General features: G+C 50.9%; 2 protein-coding genes across 2 annotated transcripts in view; both read left to right on the top strand.

Annotated features, from left to right (window-relative positions):
- The window catches only part of PKD1L2 (polycystin 1 like 2), a 52,373-nt gene extending 51,254 nt beyond the window's left edge, over nucleotides 1-1,119 (top strand). The window contains 1 exon segment of the mRNA XM_039913474.1: nucleotides 804-1,119. Coding sequence (XP_039769408.1) covers nucleotides 804-938 — 135 coding nt within the window. The 3' untranslated portion in view covers nucleotides 939-1,119.
- Nucleotides 1,120-6,722: 5,603 nt separating this feature from the next.
- On the top strand, nucleotides 6,723-19,615 carry GCSH (glycine cleavage system protein H). Its single transcript, XM_029075961.2, has 5 exons — nucleotides 6,723-7,031; nucleotides 13,662-13,741; nucleotides 15,712-15,775; nucleotides 17,905-18,036; nucleotides 18,924-19,615. The coding sequence occupies exons 1-5, from the start codon at nucleotides 6,788-6,790 to the stop codon at nucleotides 19,019-19,021; spliced, it is 618 nt and encodes a 205-aa protein (XP_028931794.1). The 5' UTR covers nucleotides 6,723-6,787; the 3' UTR covers nucleotides 19,022-19,615.
- The last annotated feature ends 354 nt before the right edge of the window (nucleotides 19,616-19,969 follow it).

The following is a 19,969-nucleotide window of genomic DNA, read 5'->3' as shown; positions in this document are numbered from 1 at the left end:
CTAAGCGGTGGAGCAGATGCGAGTTAATCAGATTGGACACAGTCCCTGTCGCATACGGGGATTTATGGTCTTAATCCCCATTTTTACAGATGACGTGACTGAGGCATAGAGAAGTGAAATGACTTACCTAGGGTCATACAGCAGACAAGTGGCGGAGGCGGGATTAGAACCCATGTCCTTCTGACTTCCAGATCCGTCCTCTATCCTCTATGCTATGCATTATTATTCTTAGTACATTTGTGAAGTGCTTACTATGTGTCAAGCATTGTTCTAGGGCCTGGGGTAGATGCAAGTGAATCAGGTCGGACACAGTCCCTGTCCCACATGGAGCTCACAGTCTAAGTAGGAGGGAGGTCAGGGATTTAATCCCCAATTTACAGTTGAGGGAACTGAGGCGAAGAGGAGTGACTTGTCCAAGGGCACAGAGTGGGCAACTGGCAGAGGCGGCACGAGGGACGTGGACTGTGTCCAATCCGATCGGCTGGCATCTACCCCAGCGCTCAGTACAGTGCCTGGCACATAATCAGTGCTTAACAAATGCCGTTTGAAAAATAAAAATCAGGCCCACGGTAGGCCCAGAAGGAAAACAAAATTAAGCATAATGGTGGCTCTAATCATGCCCGAGAGACCGACTCTAACACCAGTGGGTACAGAGGAGGTGAGAGGGTGGGAAAGAACAGCTCTAGCCAATTAGAGAGGGAGGCAAGAGGTCCAGGGAGCTGATCAAACAGACAAAAAAACCCAAAAGTCAATACGCGTTTTCTTCAGATGACCTTTTCTCCTTTTCTCCCCCCACCCCTCAGCCCTCAGAAGAGGAGGAGATTGTTGACCTGTTACTGATGAAAATCTTCAGTTTCTTCGGCGTGAAATGCAAAAAGGAAGAGGCCAGGCCCAAGACTGAAATCCAAGGAGATCTGTCGGGCATCTGCCAACACTGACAAAATTTAGGGCTCCTCCCCATTCTCTTTGATCTTGTTCGATTGGGTGTGAAAATCAACCCTGAAACTGAGGCGGGCGTAAAACAGTCTTGACTATTCTGTTCCTACCTTCTAATTCTTTCCCATGCTTCGGGTGTGTACTCTAGAGCTTTTAATAAACCATTTCTGCTGTCATAAAAAAATTCTGCTTGCACACCCCCCTATTTTATCTGGATCCAAAGATCCTCGGAGAAGTAGCGTGGCCTAGCGGATAGAGCCCCGGCCTGGGAGTCAGAAGGGCCTGAGTTCTAATCCCGGCTCCTCCGCCCGTCTGCTGGGTTACCTTGGGTGAGTCACTTCAGTTCTCTGGGGCGTGTGTCAAATGGGAGTTAAGACTGGGAGACCCACGTGGGACAGGGATTGTGTCCAACCTGTGCCCCCAGTGCTTCGTACAGTGCCCGGCACATAGTAAATGCTTAACAAATACCATTAAAAAGAGATCCAAAGTCCCCTGAAACCACAAGCAGCCGGCGTAGAGTGTCCATTCATCTGTTTTGAAACGGGACAGTCGAGCTTTCCGTCGTACGGGCCCCGGGGCCTCTATGTGACCACTTCTCTCAGCTTGGAGGTTTCTCTAGCCCCCCGGGGGGGCTACTGCTTCTATAGCAACAGCAACAGGGGGGGAAGAAAAGCAGCAAGGTGGAGGAGGGGAAGAGGAGGGGAGATTGGGTGCACTTTTGGCCCCAGTGTAGCCCTGCTCAATTGTTGTCAGGGCAACGATTCCTACCCCACACCAGGATTTGTTATCTCTGGTTCGCCGCCGCTATGCTGACGGCCAAAGGTTGCCTGAGAATCGGTTTCCAATTTTGTTTCCAGCCCTGGGAGCCTCCCCTCTCCCCTCTCCCTCTTCCTTTCCACCCCTACTCCCTCCGTCTTGGTACCGGCAGACTAGAGAAAGTCTGTGCCTCAGTTGCTTCATCTCTAAAATGGGGATTACGACCGTGAGGCCCATGTGGGACAACCTGATTGCCTTGTACCCCCCACCCCCAGCGCTTAGAACAGTGCTTGGCACATAGCGCTTAACAAATGCCATCAGTATTAAAGGACCCGCCAAACAGATGAGAACACGGAGCCGGGTAGCGGTGTGCCCTAGTGGAAAGAGCACGGGCCCGGGAGACAGAGGATCGGGTTTCTAATCCCGATATGGGACCTTAGGCGGTCGCTTAATTTCTCTGTGCCTCAGTGTTCTCAACTGTAAAATGGGGATTAAATTCCACGTTCTCCCTTCTGCCTAGCCTGGACAGGGATTGGGTCTAACTTTATTAACTTTATCCACCCCAGCGCTTAGAACGATGCTTGACACATAGTAAGGACTTAGTAAATATAATAATAATAAAAATACTAGATCGGGGGCGGGGGGGATCGTCTTCTTCCATGGATGCTGTGCTACGCATCCGTGTCCAACTACGGAAGAATTCTAGTTAGCCGGTGCCCGCTAAATAGGGTGAGGTGGAAACCATCTCCACCCTTCACAAGATTTCCCTGCAACCTTTTCCGAGAATCCCATCATATCCACCCCCCCTACGCGCTGGGATTCTCAGTCTGACAGTCGGCTGGAACGTAACAGCCGTTCCCATCTGCAGTGCTCCTGCCTCGATCCGCAGTGCTCTTATTCCCTACGACGGGCCTGTCGCTCCAGGCTGCACGACACCCTCCGTTCATTCATTCGATCGTATTTAGTGAGCGCTTACTGCGTGCGGAGCACTGTACTAAGCATCTGGAATGTATAATTCGGCAACAGATAGATCTCCCGGACCTGCCTCTGCTTCTTATGGACAGGGAACGCGTCTACCGACTCTGCTCTAATGTACTCTCCCAAGTGCTGAGAACAGTGCTCTGCACACAGTAAGGACTCAGTACATTTTTAATGATTTTTTTAAGCGCTTACTATGTGCCAGGCACTGTACTAAGCGCTTGGGGTGATACAAGTGAGGTTGGACACAGTCCCTGTGCCCCATAGAAAAGGGAAGCAGCATGGTATAGTGGATAGAGCCCGGGCCTGGGAGTCAGAAGGTCACGGGTTCTAATTCCGACTCTGCCACGTGTCTGCTGTGTGACCTTGGGCGAGTCACTTTAATGTTGGCATTTGTTAAGCGCTTACTATGTGCAGAGCACTGTTCTAAGCACTGGGGTAGATACAGGGTAATCTGGTTGTCCCACATGAGGCTCACAGTCTTCATCCCCATTTTCCAGATGAGGTAACTGAGGCACAGAGAAGCGAAGTGACTTGCCCACAGTCAGCTGCCAAGTGGCAGAGCGGGGATTCGAACCCATGACCTCTGACTCCCAAGCCCGGGCTCTCTCCACTGAGCCACGCTGCTTCACTTTACTTTTCTGTGCCTCATTCACCTCATCTGTAAAATGGGGATTGAGACTGTGAGCCCCTCGGGGGACAGGGACTGGGTCCAGCCCGATTTGTCTGTCTCCAACCCAGAGCTCAGTACAGTGCCTGGCACCTAGTGAGCACAAATACCATAATAAGAGTGGGGCTTGCGGCCTTATTCCCCATTTTGAAGAGGAGGGAACCGAAGCCCAGAGAAGCGAAGCGACTTGCCCAAGATGACGCGGCAGACGAGTGGCAGAGGTGGGATTGGAACCCAGGTCCTTCTGACCCCCAGGCCCCGGCTCTATGCACCAGGCCACGATTGACTGTGACTCCAGCACCCGCCTGCAGAACTCTCCTTCCAGCCTGGAGATCTACCGCTCCTCTGAGGTTATCACTCTTCCACGGGAAGCAGTGTGGCCTAGTGGATAGAGCCCGGGACTGGGAGTCAGAAGGTCATGGGTTCTAATCCCGCCCCAGCCACTTGTCTGCCATGTGACCTCTCTGTGCCTCCATATCTGTAAAATGGGGATTGAGAGCGGGAGCTCTACGCAGAGAAGCAGCGTGGCTCAGTGGAAAGGGCCTGGGCTTGGGAGTCAGAGGTCATGGGTTCGAATCCCGGCTCCGCCACTTGGCAGCTGTGTGACTGTGGGCAAGTCACTTCACTTCTCTGTGCCTCAGTTCCCTCATCTGTAAAATGGGGGTTAACTGTGAGCCTCACATGGGACAACCCGATTACCCTGTACCTACCCCAGCGCTTAGAACAGTGCTCTGCACATAGTAAGCGCTTAACAAATACCAACATTATTATTACGCGGGACAGGGACTGTGTCCAACCCGATTATCTTCTATCTCCCCAGCGCTTAGAACGATGCCTGGCACATAGTAGGCGCCTAACAAAAGATGGTAAGCAGGGATAGGGAATGATAGGGAAGCAGCGTGGCTCAGTGGAAAGAGCCCGGGCTTGGGAGGCAGAGGTCATGGGTTCCAATCCCGACTCTGCCACTTGGCAGCTGGGTGACTGTCACTTAACTTCTCTGTGCCTCAGTTACCTCATCTGCAAAACGGGGATGAAGACTGTGAGCCTCACGTGGGACAACCTGATGACCCTGGATCTCCCCCAGCGCTCCGAACAGTGCTCTGCGCATAGTAAGCGCTTAGCAAATACCAACATTCTTCTTCTTCTTCTCTGGGCCTCAGTTCCCTTATCTGTAAAATGGGGATGGAGACTGTGAGCCTCACAAGGGACAACCTGATGACCCTGGATCTCCCCCAGCGCTCAGAACAGTGCTCTGCACAGAGTAAGCGCTTAACAAATACCAACATTATTATTATTAACAAATACCGTAATGATTGTTCCACCTGCCGTGCTTGTTAATTACCAGTAACCAAATAGAAATGAGGGTATTTGTGAAGGGCTTGACTGCCATGAATACGATGATGCCACAGATAAGGGTGGTTGCGAAGCGCTTTCTCTGCACTAAGCGCGGGCGTCCCGTCCTTCCCGAGGGGTTGCAGCGGTCCAGCTCCGCTCCGCGGGCGGGGAATCCGGCTCCGGGCCCCGGGACTCTCCGTGGTGGCGGCTCCGTTCCGCGGGCGGGAAATCCGGCTCCGGGTCTCAGGCCTTTCCGCTCCGCCCGCGGGCCCGCCCTGCAGTTCCTCGGATGGCCAGAGGGGGCGGGGGCGACGCCGCGGGGCGCCACGTTTCAGGTGGCCCCGCCTCCCTCCGGCCCTCGGAGTCAGAGGTCATGGGTTCGAATTCCACCTCGGCCACTTGTCAGTTGTGGGACTGCGGGCAAGTGACTTCACTTCTCGGGGGCCTCAGTGACCTCATCTGTCAAATGGGGATGAAGACTGAGCCTCACGTGGGACCACCTGATGACCCTGTCTCTCCCCCGACGCTTAGAACAGTGCTGTGCCCAGAGAAAGCGCTTAACAAATACCAACATTATTATTATTCTTTGGGCCTCAGTGACCTCATCTGGAAAATGGGGATGAAAACTGTGAGCCTCACGAGGAACAACCTGATGACCCTGTCTCTCCCCCAACGCTTAGAACAGTGCTGTGCACGGAGAAAGCGCTTAACAAATACCAACATTATTATTATTCTTTGGGCCTCAGTGACCTCATCTGGAAAATGGGGATGAAAACTGTGAGCCTCACGGGGAACAACCTGATGACCCTGTCTCTCCCCCAGCGCTTAGAACAGTGCTCTGCGCAGAGTAAGCGCTTAACAAATACCAACATTATTATTATTATTCTGAGGGTCTCAGTGACCTCATCTGTCAAATGGGGATGAAGACTGAGAGCCTCACGCGGGACCACCTGATGACCCTGTCTCTCCCCCAGTGCTTAGAACAGTGCTCTGCGCAGGGTAAGCGCTTAACAAATACCAACATTATTATTATTATTCTGTGGGCCTCAGTGACCTCACCTGGAAAATGGGGGTGAGGACGGGGAGCCCCACGGGGGACAACCTGATGAGCTTGTATCCCTCCGGCGCTTAGAAAAGTGCTTGGTGCAGAGTAAGCGCTTAATAATAATAATGTTGGTATTTGTTAAGCGCTTACTATGTGCAGAGCACTGTTCTAAGCGCTGGGGTAGACACGGGGGGAATCAGGTTGTCCCACGTGGGGCGCACATTCTTCATCCCCATTTTACAGACGAGGTAACTGAGGCCCAGTGAAGTGACTTGCCCACAGTCACACAGCCGGCAAGTGGCAGAGCTGGGATTCGAACTCATGACCTCTGACTCCCAAGCCCGGGCTCTTTCCACTGAGCCCCATCATCATCATTATTAATTAATATTATTATAATGCTTATAATGTGATTATTATACATAACATAATATAGAATAATGATGGATAATATTAATATTAGAGAAGCAGCGTGGCTCAGTGCAAAGAGCCTGGGCTTCGGAGTCCGAGGTCGTGGGTTCGAATCCCGGCTCTGCCCCTTGTCGGCTGTGGGACTGTGGGCCAGTCACTTCACTTCTCTGGGCCTCAGTTCCCTCATCTGGAAAATGGGGATGAAGACTGGGAGCCCCACGTGGGACATCCTGATGACCCTGGATCTCCCCCAGCGCTTAGAACGGTGCTCGGCACATAGTAAGCGCTTAACAAATACCAACATTATTATTGGGAGTCAGAGGTCGTGGGTTCGAATCCCGGCTCTGCCCCTTGTCAGCTGGGTGACTGGGGGGGGGGGGAGTGACTTCGCTTCTCCGGGCCTCAGTGACCTCCTCTGGAAAATGGGGATGAAGAGGGGGAGCCTCGCGTGGGACCCCCCGATGAGCCGGTCTCGCCCCCAGCGCTTAGCACAGTGGTTGGCACAGAGTAAGCGCTTAACAAATGCCATCGTTATCATCAGGCCCCGCCCCCGGTCCTGTCCCCGCCCCCCGTGCTGCGGCCCCGCCCGCCGCCGCCGCCAGTCCTTGCCCGGAGCCTCGGCCTGCGCCCGCTGCTCCTCTTCCCTCTCCCCGGCGAGGATGCGGGTGTGCTGCCCCGCTCCGTTGCTGCGGAGGCTGCTGCGGGTGTCGGCGTGCCCGGTGTCGGCGTGCCCGACGCGGTGTCGGTGGCGGGCCGCGGCCCTCCCGGCCCTCCCGGTCCCCCCGGTGCCCCCGGCCCGGTCCCCGGGCCTCCCGTGCCCGGCGGGCCCGCTGCGGCTGCTGCGGCTCCTGCTGGGGCTGCGTGCGGGCCGCGCCCTGGCCACCGCCGCCCTCCCACAGTCGGGTGAGTGCCCGGACCCCAACCCCCGCCCCCCCGAGCCCCCAGCCTCTCTCACCCACCTCCCCGATTTACCGCCGCCCTCCCTGACCCCTCCCGGGACCTCTCTGACACTCCCCCCCCAAGCCCTCCCTGATCCCTCTCCGACCTGCCCCCCAGCCTCCCCAGGCCCTCCCCGATCCTCCCCCCAGCCTCCCCAGGCCCTCCCCGATCCTCCCCCCAGCCTCTCCAGGCCCTCCCTGACTCCCCCCAGCCCTCCTAGACCCTCCCTGACCCCCTCCCCAACCTCCCCAGGCCCTCCCCGACTTCCCCCCCCAGCCTCTCCAGCTTTCCCCTGTCCCCCCAGCCTCTCCAGGCCCTCCCTGACCACCCCCCAGCCTCCCCAGGCCCACCCTGACCCCCCCAGCCCTCCTAGGCCCTCCCTGACCCCCCCACCAGCCTCCCTAGGCCCTCCCCAACCCCCCACTCCAGCCCTCCCTGACCTCCCCAGCCTCCCCATGCCCTCTCTGACCCCCCAACTTTCCCAGGTCCTCTCTGACCTCTCCCCAAGCCTCTCCAGCCTTCCCTGACTGCCCCCCCCAGCCTCCCCAGGCCCACCCCAGGCCCTCCCTGACCCTCACAGTCTCCCCCCAGGCCCTCTCTGAACAACCCCCCCGACCTCCCCAGTCCTCCCTGACCCCTCCCGACGCCCCCCCAGCCTCCCCATGCCCTCTCTAACCCCCCAACTTCCCCAGCCCCTCCCTGCCCACCCCCAGCCCTCCCAGGCCCTCTCTAACCAGCCCCCCCCGTCCTCTCCAGGCCCCCTTAACCACCCCCAACTTCCCCAGCCCCTCCGTGACCCCCCTCCCAGGCCTTCTCTGACCCCCCCACTCTCCCCGGGCCCTCCCCGATACCCCCCCAGCCTCTCCAGGCCCTCCCTGACCCCCCCCCCCACCTGGCCCACCTAGCCAAGGTCACTGCTCACTAGCCCCATCCCCTGTAGACGTACTCTCCGCCGCCATCGGTGCCCATCCGAACACCCGGCTACTGGCCAGACTCTTTAGGATCAGTCAGTTCGTCCGTCGGTGCCCTTTATTGAGCACTTCCTATTGGGCACTGTACTGAGCGCTTCGGAGAAGATGAACGGGGAACGTGCCTTGTAGCTCTGCTCGTATTGTACTCTGAAGCGCTTAGTCCAGTGCTCTGCCCAGAGTAAGCGCTCAATAAATACCATTGATTGATTCTGGTTCGACAGATTTCCAAAGCCCCCCCGTGGGGGAGGCACTCAGCGAGCCCCAGCCCCAAGTGTCTGTGCCGCAGAGGCTGGGGGGATAGGAGCATTCAGTCATTCATTCAGTTATATTTATTGAGTGCTTACTGTGTGCAGAGCACTGTACCGAGCACTTGGGAGAGTACAATATAACAACAGACACATTCCCTGCCCACAACGAGCTCACAGTCTACAGGGGAGACAGACATTCATATAAAGTATAGATATATACATATGTACCGTGGCCGAGGGAGGGAGGATGAAGGAGCAAGTAAATGGGGGAGAAGAGGAGAGGAGGGCTTAGTCAGGGAAGGCTTCTTGGAGGAGATGGGCCTTCAATAAGGCTTTGAAGTGGGGGAGAGCAATTATCTGTCTGATATGAGGAGGGAGGGCTCTCCAGGCCAGAGGTAGGATATGAGCAAGAAGTTGCTGGCGAGGCAGATGAGATTGAGGTACAGATCGAGGAGCAGCATGGCCTAGTGGAAAGAGCCCAGGCCTGGGAGTCAGAAGGACCTGGGTTCCAATTCCAACTCCACCACTTGTCCGCCGGTTGACCTCGGCCAAGTCACTTGACTTCTCTGGGCCTCAGTTACCTCATCTGTAAAATGCGGATTAAGATTGTGAGCCCAATGTGGGAAATGAACTGTGCCCAATTTAACCAGCTTGTATCTACCCCAGCGCAGGGTTTGACACATAAGCGCTTAATAAATAACACAAAAATGAGAAAGGAGGCTTTCATCCATCTGTCGGCGAGCTAGGAAATTTGGGCCAGTTGCTTGGTGCTGTCAGTTTCCCTCTGAACAGAACGCTCCTCCCCAGCAGCAGCTGTAGTGGTGCACTCCTTGTAGGCAGGGTATGTGCCTTAGGTTATCCTCTCCCAAGTGCTAAGTCAAGTGCTGTACAAACAGCAAGCACTCAATAAATGATTGATTGATTGATTGCTATGCACATAGTAAACAATCCCTAAATGCTACTGATTAGCCAAAAAAAAGCAAGAGTCCAGAAAAATGAGCAAGTCAAGTGGAGTAGGGTTTTTTTAATGTGGTATTTAAATGCTTACTATGCGCAGGACTCTGTACTAAGCACTAGAGTCCATTTGACAGCAACTGACAGCAACTGAGGCCCAGTGAAGTGAGTTGCCCAAAATCAGCCAGCAGACGAGTGGCGGAGCGAGGAATAGAACTCGGGTCCTTCTGACTCCCAGGCCTGTGGTCTTTCCACTGGGCCATGTTGTATATATGCTAGGTTTTCCATAACGCGTGGTTTCACTCCACATTTTGGACAGAAAGCTGTTGGGGAATTAGGGAATGATCCGATGTCAGTGTTCATGTGGATAGGACATGGTTGTTGGAGAATGATTGTATGTGGGGGGCAGGGGTCATGGTCTAATTCCAGGTGTCACTACTCTAATCCCACTTCTTAGTGCAGGGTTCATCCCGATGTTAACCCCTGCTTTACAGGAGAATGGAGTGGTCTTTGTTCTATCCCCAGCAGGGGTGGAAATCAGGAAGGACTGGGCACCTTTAAAAGACTGTGCCAGTCTCCTCCCCCCCCCCCCCCCATACCCAACACACACACACCCCCTACGCCACCCACCTGCCTCAACAGGGGTTGAAGACAGGAGGGACAGTGCACCTTTAAAATGAGGGACAGTGGACTGGTGGAAGTAAGAAGGGCTTAGTCAGGGAAGGTCTCTTGGAATAGTTAGGAAAACATTCATTTTTGTAGGTAAGAACTTCAACACCCCTCATCCGGTCCGCCCACCCAGGGTGTATGAATTTGGAATGACTGTGTTTTTTTTGTTTTTATGATGTTTGTTAAATGCTTACTAAATTCCAGCCACCATACTAATCACTGGAGTAGATACAGGCTGATCAGGTTGGACACAGTCCATGTTCCACATGGGGCTCACAGTCAGTCAGTCGTATTTATTGAGCGCTGACTGTGTGCAGAGAACATAGTCATGATCCCCATTTTACAGAGGAGGTAACTGAGGTCCAGAGAAGCAAAGTGACTTGCCCAGGGTCACCCAGCAGACGAGTGGAAGAGCTGGAATTAGTCCTTCTGGCTCCCAGGTCCCTGCTCTTTCCACTAGGCCTTGCAGCTTCTCCATTGCCTGATTGATCTTGAAATATCGATAGGTTTGTCACAAAGAGCAACTAGAGGGATTTCTCCATTTGGAACAGTCCATCTAGAAATAGCTTAATCCAGGCATTCCATTAGGGTCTAAAATCTGGTTTCACCCTGTGTGTGTTTTTAATACTTGAGTAGAAAATTTTCCAAAGCTAATCGGCGTTCTCATTCCCCATCCCTGGCTTAAAAGTTTTTATATGCAAGATGTCACTCTCCCGTTATGATCGGTGGTTTGTAAGAACAAAATGTCAGGTTTTCGTAGAGCACCCAAAACTAGAGATTTGTATTATGCCAGTCAGTTTGCAGTGCTCGAATGTAAAAGAATCACAAAGCTTTAGCGGTGTGGATGTCCACTATATAACTGGTTGTTGGGGCTTTCAAAAGTTGGCCTGTTAATACCATTAAATTTTTGGCTTTTTAACTCCTACTCAAACCATGGTTTGCCCAGAGTTAGCAGAAATCTATTGATTTCTGTTGAACCCCCCAGAGCCACAGTTTAAAAAAAATCTAGATTCCTCAGAGCAGATGCCTTTCTAAAGCTGCAGTTCTCTGGTCTCGCAGAGTAGTAATAAATAATAATTATTTTGTGCTTACCGTCAATTAATCAGTGGTATTTATTGAGCACTTACTCTGTGCAGAACACTGTACTAGACACTTGGGGAAGTACCACAGATTATGGGCCAAGCACTGTACTAAGAGCTGGGATAGATACATTATCTCCCCCAAGCTGCCCACCCGCCTGCCAACCATAAGCATATTGTGGGCAGGGAATCTGACTGTTTATTGTTGTTTTGTACTCTCCCCATGCTTAGTACAGTGCTCTGCACTCAGTAAGAGCGCAGTAAATACCATTGAATGAATACAGTACAATCAGATTGGAGCCAGTCTCTGTCATAGTTGGGATTCATAGTCGAAAAGGGAAAGTGATCAGGTATTTTATGACCATTTATACAGATGAGGAAACTGAGGCCCAGAGAAGTGAAGTGACTTGCCCAGGATCACACAGCAGGCAAGTGTCCTCCTATTTAGCCTCCATGTTGGGCAGGGACTATGTCCAATCTGATAATCTTGTATTTACCCTAGTACTTAGTGCAGTGCTTGGCACATAATAAGCACTTAACAAGCACTCCTCCCCCCACCCAAAAAAAATAATAAAGTGGTGGAGGCAGGATTAGAACCCAGATCCACTCCCATACCATACACTCAGTATTTCCCAGGTTACTTTCCTGTCAGGGAGTGTTAGGTTGAAGGGAAGACGGATTCTGGGGGAGAATTGAAATCGTGTCGCTAGCCAGAGGACAGTGTCACTCATCTATTGGATGTTTTGTCTCGGAGGGGCCGTGCAAGCTGGAGGCACAGAATAAATCGAGTGGAATTGAATGTTAATCGAATTGGGCGTCAACACCTTTTCCAGGAGCACAGGTCTGTGTTCGTTAGTCCAGGTGACGCCGGATCTGTGAGTGAGGCTGGGTGGGGAAGAAATCAGGAAAAAATGCATATAGTTAAAAAAGATTGGAGGCGGGCCACTGAATGCAGGGGTGGTGGTCTTACAGTCAGAGGCATTCAAACAGCAGCAAGAATCTGGTTTTTGTTCAGAATGAAGCAGCAAGGCCTATTGGATAGAGAAACGGCCTGGGAGACAGAAGGATCTGGGTTTTAGCCCCAGCTCTGCCACTTGTCTGCTGTGTGAATTTGGGCAAGTCACTTCACTTCTCTGGGCCTCAGTGGGAATTGAGACTCTGAACCCATGTGGGACGTGGACTGTGTCTAACCTGCTTAACTTGTATCTATCCCAGCGCTCAGTACAGTGCCCGGTCCTTAGTAAGAACTCCATTAAAAAAACGGCAGAATGGAGAAGAGATGAAAGTCAAAACAATCGGTCCTCATTGTCAACTAAGAATGAGAGAGCCTTTTTTGTGGCCCATTTTGCTATTCCCTTCCAACGTGGGTATTTTTTAATGAAGATCCGCAAAAATTCAGGTGTTCAGATTATTTTCCCCCAGGACAAAATGTCAAAGCCCTTATGATTAATTTCATGCAGAATAAAAAATCCTAATGATTGCATCTCCCCAGAGCAAGGGAGGCCTTTTCCCCCCAAAGGTCACCAAGCTGGGTGCTTTTTAATGGCAGAAATACTTTCAGCCCAACACACTGAGGGTTGGAAATGGTGATTTTTGGTCCCTGCTGAGATCCGTCCGGGGCACCCCGTCCGGGGCAAATGTTCTTTCAGGGATGCTTCCATTAAAAATGGCCAAGGCCCAGAAGATACCCCGACCCCCAGTTTCCGGCCTCTGGGCACTGTCTGAGGACATCAGGGGGGCAGTCAGCTGTGGGGAAGCGGGGTTGGGGGAGGCTGAAATAGTCTGAGTTCCTGCCTGTCAGTCAGGCAGGCCTGCTGATACCGGTTCCTGCAGTCAATCAAACAGTGGTATTTAGTGAGCGCTTTATGTGTGCAGAGTACTGTACTAAGCGCTTGGGAGAGTACAAGAGAACAAGGTTGGAAGGCGTGTTCCCTGCCCACAATGAGCTTACAGTCTAGAGGGGGAGACAGACATTGATATAAATAAATACATTTATAATATAAATAATGTAATAGATATGCAACAAGTGTCGTGGTACCAACTAGACAGTAAGCTCCTTGTGGGTGGGGAATGTGTCTCTCTATTGTTATAGTGTACTCTCCCAAGTGCTTAGTACAGTGTTCTGCACACAGTAAGCACCCAATAAATACTATTGAATGAATGAATGAACTACACTGTTCCTTTGAAACCATTTCAGTGTCTTCTGGTTGCTAGCCCCATGGGCATTTAAGGCCCCCCCCCCCCCCCCCCCCCCCCCCCCCCCCCCCCGCCCAAAAAAGGAGTCTTTCCAGTCAAACTAATCATCCTTTGTATTAGAAGAAGACACCACTGACGCCAGATGAAGAAGTCCACCTGTGAGGAGCTTGTGTGAGGCCCAGCTGACAAGTGCCGGATCCATAGCCCCCAGCTACATTGTACACACAAAAACCTTGTCCCAGATGCACCTTGGAAAATACCTTCAAGGAATTCCACCTTTTAACTCCAGGGTTCCTCATTCCCCAGCCACAGCTTTGGGGTTTGGGGGCGATGGCGACTGTTCTTGGTGGTGTCCAAAGCCCGAGTCAGGGAAATCTGGGCCGTGGGCCTTGCCCTATTTGGGGAAAACTGTTCAAGCGGAATGTATTAGAGAATGAACTCCCTGGGCCTTTCTGAACTGTTGGTCTTCCGTTTTAGCTCGGAAATTCACAGACAAACACGAATGGGTATCGGCCGAAAATGGCATTGGCACCGTGGGAATCAGCAATTTTGCACAGGTATTTGCCATTCCGTGCATTGTAGAGATCTGTGGCCTGCTCTTGTCTCCAATGGCTTCGGTCTGCAATTGTGTTAGCTAGCAGCCTCTGCTTTCGCCTATTTTGGAATGAATACTTCAAGTGTTAGTAGTGTTGCTTTGGCCTTATTTAATAAGGTTTTCCACCCTCGGGCTTGTTAGCATTTGGAAGGCCTGCTGCCATCACCTTAAATTTTCCTCTTAAATTCAAATGATTTCCCTCCAGCATTTTCTCCTCTTTCAGGTTTCATTGTGCTCTTGCCAGAGATAATAATACTTGGGGTTTTTAAGTGGTCATTATGTGCCAAGCACTGTGCTGAGTGCTGGGGGTAAATACAAGATAAGTTGGACCCGGTCCCTTTTGCACAGTAGGGTTTACAGTCGGAGGAAGGAGGATTTAATCCCCATTTGACAGATGAGATAACTGAGGCCTAGAAAAGTGAAGTGACCTGCCCCGGGTCACTCAGCAGACACGCAGCAGACGGGTGGTGGAGCTGGGATTAGAACCTAAGCCCTCCGGCTCCCAGGCCCACGGTCTTTCCACCTGGGTTCTAATGCCGGCTTTCCCGCCTGCCTTGGATAAGGCATTAACTTTGTCCGTGCCTTAGTTTCCTCATCCGTAAAATGGGGGTTCAGTGCCTGCGCTCCCTCCAACTTAGACTGTCAGCTCAGTGTAGATTAGGGTCTGGGTCTGACTTGATATGTCATATCGACCCCAGGGCCTAGCCCAGTGCTTGACACATGATCAGCACTTAACAAATCCCACAATTATTGTCATCTCTAGACCGTGGAAGCCTCAGTGGCAAAAGCACAGTGAAACTTGAGAGAGGAGAAAAGGCTGGAGGGAAATAATTTGAATTTAAGAGGAACCGATGGTGGCAAAAGGCCATCCAAATGCTAGGGAACCAAGGGAAGAAAACCAGAGACAGGCAAAAACTGGGAGGAGCTAATGCACAGAAGCAGGGGAAACCCCCCAAAAGATTAGAGTAGCATAAAAATAAGGGAAAAACGAGAGAGTTCCTTCCCCAGGAACTGGGTGATGGGGAGAGTTGACTAGTTGGAGGGAGAGGAGTGAAAATTGGCTGAGGAGGTAGATGTTCATGGCTTGAGAAGCAGCCTGCCCCTGTGGGAAGAGCACGGGCCTGGGAATCAGGAGGTCTGAGTTTTAATCCCGGCCCTGCCGCTTGCCTGCATTCTATGATCTTGGACGAGTCGCTGAACTTCTCTGGGCCTCGGTTTCTTCATCTGTAAAATGGGGTTTCAGTTCTCGTTCTCCCTCCCGCCTAGAATACATGGGCCAGGGACTCTGTCGGACCTGTTTAGGTTGTGTCTACCCCAGCGCTCAGTACAGTGTTTAGCACATAATGACCGCGTAACAAATACCACAGTCATCAGCGCCGTTCATAATGATAATTGTATTGATTATCATAATAATGGCGTTTGCTAAGCACTTACACTGTGTACTAAGCACTGGGGTAGATGTTATATAAGCAGTAAGTCACTTCACTTCTCTGTGCCTCAGGTACCTCATCTGTAAAATGGGGAATAAGACTGTGAGCCCCATGTGGGACATGGATTGGGTCCAACCTGATTACCTTGTATCTACCCCAGTGGTTAGAACAGTGCCTGGCACTTAGTAAGCACCTCACAGATACCATAAAAAAAACGGAACGCACAGATCCAAGTGCAAGGATGACTGCCTAAGGCCACCCGAGCTGTTCTCCCTGAGACTTGAGACTCCCATAAGTGACTTGGAATGGATCTGCTCTCATTATCCTACCCCTCCCCAATGCTTAGGACCATAGGAAGTGCTAAATACGTGCCCCTGTTGTTGGTTTTTTTCTTGTGTCACCCAGGTTTGAGTTTGTTGTGCCTCTTGTCAAAGTCTGTCCCCTGTGGTTTGAAATGTCACTGATGCACTCATTCTTTTCTCTTTTGATTTTGTTGTTATAGGAAGCATTGGGAGATGTAGTTTACTGTAGTCTTCCAGAAGTTGGGACAAAATTGAATAAACAGGGTGAGTTGGTGTGAAAACCCGGGGCGGGGGGAGCAATTTCACAGTCGTTCGTTGACCTCGAAACCACCTTTTCCTGTTTTTTCTCTGAATTACTGGACTTTGTACCACCCCATCTATTCCTTTCTAGTTCTCTGTGAACCAGCTGAATGTGGTTTTAATTCACGACACTAAAATGTGAATGCAGTGTTGTGTAACTGTTGGATTTTTTTTTAATGGGCTTCCCAGGTTCATGTGGTTGGCCAAAGGTTTTATTGAAATTCAGGTTCTTGCAGTGCATAGGTTAAGCCCTTAGGGGACTTGGCAAGTTACATTTTAAAACAGCTTAGGGCTTTCCGCTTTATTCAGGCATAATAATTTGGAATCCTTTTGACTATTTGCTGGATCCTACCTCAACCCAGGAACATTGTGAAACTTTCATTTCTTCCATAAAGCTTGCTTCAACTATGCATTTTTGGACTGCTTTTGAGGGAAATAGGAAATGTCTTTTGACACTGCACATCTGTGTGGATAGAAAGCAATGTGATATAATAATAATTATGGTATTTATTAATCATACTAATGCGTGCCTCCCCCTCCAGACTGTAAAAGCTCGTTATGGGCAGGAAATGTGTCTGCTAATTCTGCTGTATCTTACTCTCCCAAGCACTTAGTACAGTGCTCTGCACATAGAAAGCTCTGAATAAATACCATCGACTGATATTTAAGTGCTCACTGTGTGTCAAGCCCTGTTCTAAGCACTGGGGTAGAGTAAATCAAGTCAGACACCTTTCTTCTTCCAGAAGGGGCTCACAGTAAAATTAGGAGGGAGAATAGGTATTGAATCCCCATTTTACACTGAAAAGAAACTGTGGCACCAAGCAGTTAAGGGCCTTGCCCAAGGCCACACAGCAGACACAGTACTTCAACTACGAGGCCCATGCAGGACAGAGACTCGGACCTAATTAACTTGTAATAATAATTAGGATATTTGTTAATGCTTATTATGCACCAAGCACTGTTCTAAGCGCTGGTGGGGATTCGAGGTAATCAGGTTGTCCCACACGGGGCTCAAAGTCTTAATCCACGTGAAGCGACTTGCCCAAGCTCACACAGCAGACAAGCGGTGGAGCCGGGATTAGAACCCACGTCCTCCGACTTCCAAGCCCGGGCTCTTACCACTGGGCCATGCTGTACCTACCCCAGCACTTAAAAGAGTGTGTGACACATAGTGAGCGCTCGACGAGGACCAGAAAAAAACCCCCCAAAAGCCACTGCAGGGTGGGTATTTTGTCTAGCAGTGATGAGGTGATCAACTTAGTGGGAGTTGCTCTTCAGTGTACATATAACCTTTAGACTCCCGGCGCCCACGCTCCGTGTCGCGGTCTGAGTGAGGCTCCCGGGGTCACCCCTATGAGATTCCTGTTGACCTAGGTGCCTAGTGCCCAGTGACCCCATGTGTCCAGCTGGGGAAAAAAATCACAAATATACGGGCTGGCCGACACCCTGGAGTCAACAGCAACCCCAAGTAATTGAGCGCCTGGTGAAGACTGTTGCCAGTTCTCCGTTGAAAACATCTCCTGGCTTTTTATTATAATTTGACGTCCCTGGGATACAATCCTATTATTGTTATTAGTAGTAACAATTATAATACTGATCGTATTGGTTAAGCGCTTACTATGTGCTACGCACTGGGGTAGATACAAGATCATCAGGCCCCACCTGAGGCGCTCACACTCTAGGTGGGAGAGCAAGAACTGAGTCCCCATTTGCCAGATGAGAGAATTGAGGCTCAGAGAAGTGAAGCGGCTTGCCCGAGGTCACGCAGCGGAGCCAGGATTAGAACCCGGGTCCTCTGACTCTCAGGCTCGGTCTATTTCCGCTAGGCCACACGGCTCCTCATTCAACGTTTTGAATGCCATTAAGACAAAAAGGTGCTTAGAACAGTGCTTGGCACATACTAAGCGCTTAACGAATACCATCACTATTAAAAACAGATTGGGGAAAGGAGGGGGACCCCAACAGAACCAATGTGTCCTATTTTCTCCCGCTCTTAGCTATCGAGCTTTATGGTGCGGGTAGAGGAATAATTTTCCTGACATCTATGGAAGCGTCTGTTCTTGAATTATTCTGTCTTTTTCAATCTCACGCAGATGAATTTGGAGCTCTGGAAAGCGTGAAAGCTGCTAGTGAACTGTATTCCCCTCTAACGGGAGAGGTCACCGAGATCAACACCGCTCTGGCTGAAGACCCAGGTCTCGTCAACAAGTCTTGTTACGAAAATGGTAAGATGCTGTGCTATGGTTCTCGGGGTGGTAACGTCCGAGCTGAGCCTCTAGAGCCAACTGGATTTTACTGTTTTAGCTGGATTTGAGCACCACTTGTTGGATCTCCTGGGTACCAAAAAAGACTAAAGTGTATCCCTTCCCTCCTTTGATGTTCGGCATTTCTTTATGGGTTTCTTTGTTCTTTTCTTTCCACGGTCCTCAGGGGAGTCGGGATCTGGGCTCTAATTTCTGACTCTGCAGGGAATTTGCCATGTGACCCTGGATAAGGCACTTCACTTCTCTGGGCCTCTATTTCCTCATCTGTAAAATGGGGATTCATTACCTGTTCTCCTCCTACTTAGACTCTGAGCCCCTTGTGGGGCAGGGACTGAGTCCAACCTGATGATCTTGTATCTACCCTAGTGCTTCGTACAGTGCCTGGCACAAAATAGGCGTGACCTATTGGATAGAGCATGGGCCTGGAAGTCAGAGGACCTGAGTTCTAATCCCAGTTCCTCCACTGTATGCTCTGTGACATTGGGCAAGTTATTCAACTTCTCTGTGTCTTGGTGACCTCAGCTGTAAAATGGGGGATTAGGACACTGAGCCCTACCTATGTAGGACAGGGAGGGACTGTGTCTGATACGATTCACTTGTATCTACTCCAGTGTTTAGTACAGTGCCGGGCACATAATAAGCCCTTAACAAATCCCATTAAAAAGAAAAGAAAGAAATAAGTACAATTTTTTAAACTACCACAGTAATATCTTCGTATTGTAAACAGTTGGGAAACAGTAGGTGAGGGCGAGAAGGCCCAATCTTCTCTTTACACATCTGGATTTTAAACTCGTGCTCCGTAACGGTTAATATTTTGAAGGATATAAGAGCTTGGCTTTGATTCACAGGTTGGCTGATCAAGATGACCCTAAGCAATCCTTCTGAACTTGATGAGCTGATGAGCGAAGAGGCCTACGAAAAATACATCAAGTCTATCGAGGACTGAACCCGGAACCGTCAACTGAGCCAGTATGGGAAACAGTTAGCCCGACCTAGTTTTGCCCTAAATTAGTGGTGTCCAGAAGACGTGAAGTGTAGCGACATGGAAATTTGTAGGTTAACCCCATCCCCCAGAAGACACTGCTGCGTGAGGAACATCCATTAACCGAGCGTAAATGTTGGAGGGTAAAAATTGCACAACTCTCTCCTAGTGATTTTCATTAGGCTGCCGTCTAATCGAATAACGCGGGAAACCGGTAACGTCATCTCCGGTTTAAAAAAAAAAAAAAAAATGAGTGCCCTTCAAAGTTAGCAGCTTGATCTGCCGAAGCCTTAATTGAGGGATGGGGGCCGTCACCGTGGATCAACTGGCCGAGGAAGGGACGGAGGCTGTCCCCGTCCGTCGGAGTTGTTGACGAGTGCCGAGACGGCGAGCCGCACGGAGGCCTCGGTGAGGTGGGTGGCGTCCCGACCGTCAGGTGCAGAGCGGTGCCGTTTCAGTTTTCCGAATTAACTCCTTCGGCTGCTTCCTACGAGGTGGGGCCGCTGGTTTTACGGCAGAATAGTTAACCAGGTTAATAAAAAGAAACTGACTTCTCTACCGGCTCTGTTCACTCTTGGTTTATACTTAAATGGTCCGCCACCGGCCTTTCCCCTCCCCCCCAGACTTTATACTCTGCATGAAAACTCCAAAAGGGTCTTCCCAAAATAACATTTTTAACTCCAGGAGTATTTGATTTACGGGGAGTTGTGAAAACCAAGCAACTGACTGAGTGGAAAAGAAAGGTCCAATTTTCCCCAACCTTAGGTTTTCTGAATTATCTTATTATTATTACTAGAAGAGCAGTGTGGCCTAGTGAATAGAGCACAGGCCCGGAGTCAGAAGGACCCGGGTTCTAATCCCAGCTCTGCCACTTGTCTACTGTGTGACCTTGGTCAAGTCACAACAGTGCTT

This window comes from Ornithorhynchus anatinus, chromosome 11 (assembly GCF_004115215.2).
Source record: "Ornithorhynchus anatinus isolate Pmale09 chromosome 11, mOrnAna1.pri.v4, whole genome shotgun sequence".
NCBI lineage: Eukaryota > Metazoa > Chordata > Mammalia > Monotremata > Ornithorhynchidae > Ornithorhynchus > Ornithorhynchus anatinus.
This window is presented reverse-complemented; position numbering and strand designations above follow the sequence as displayed.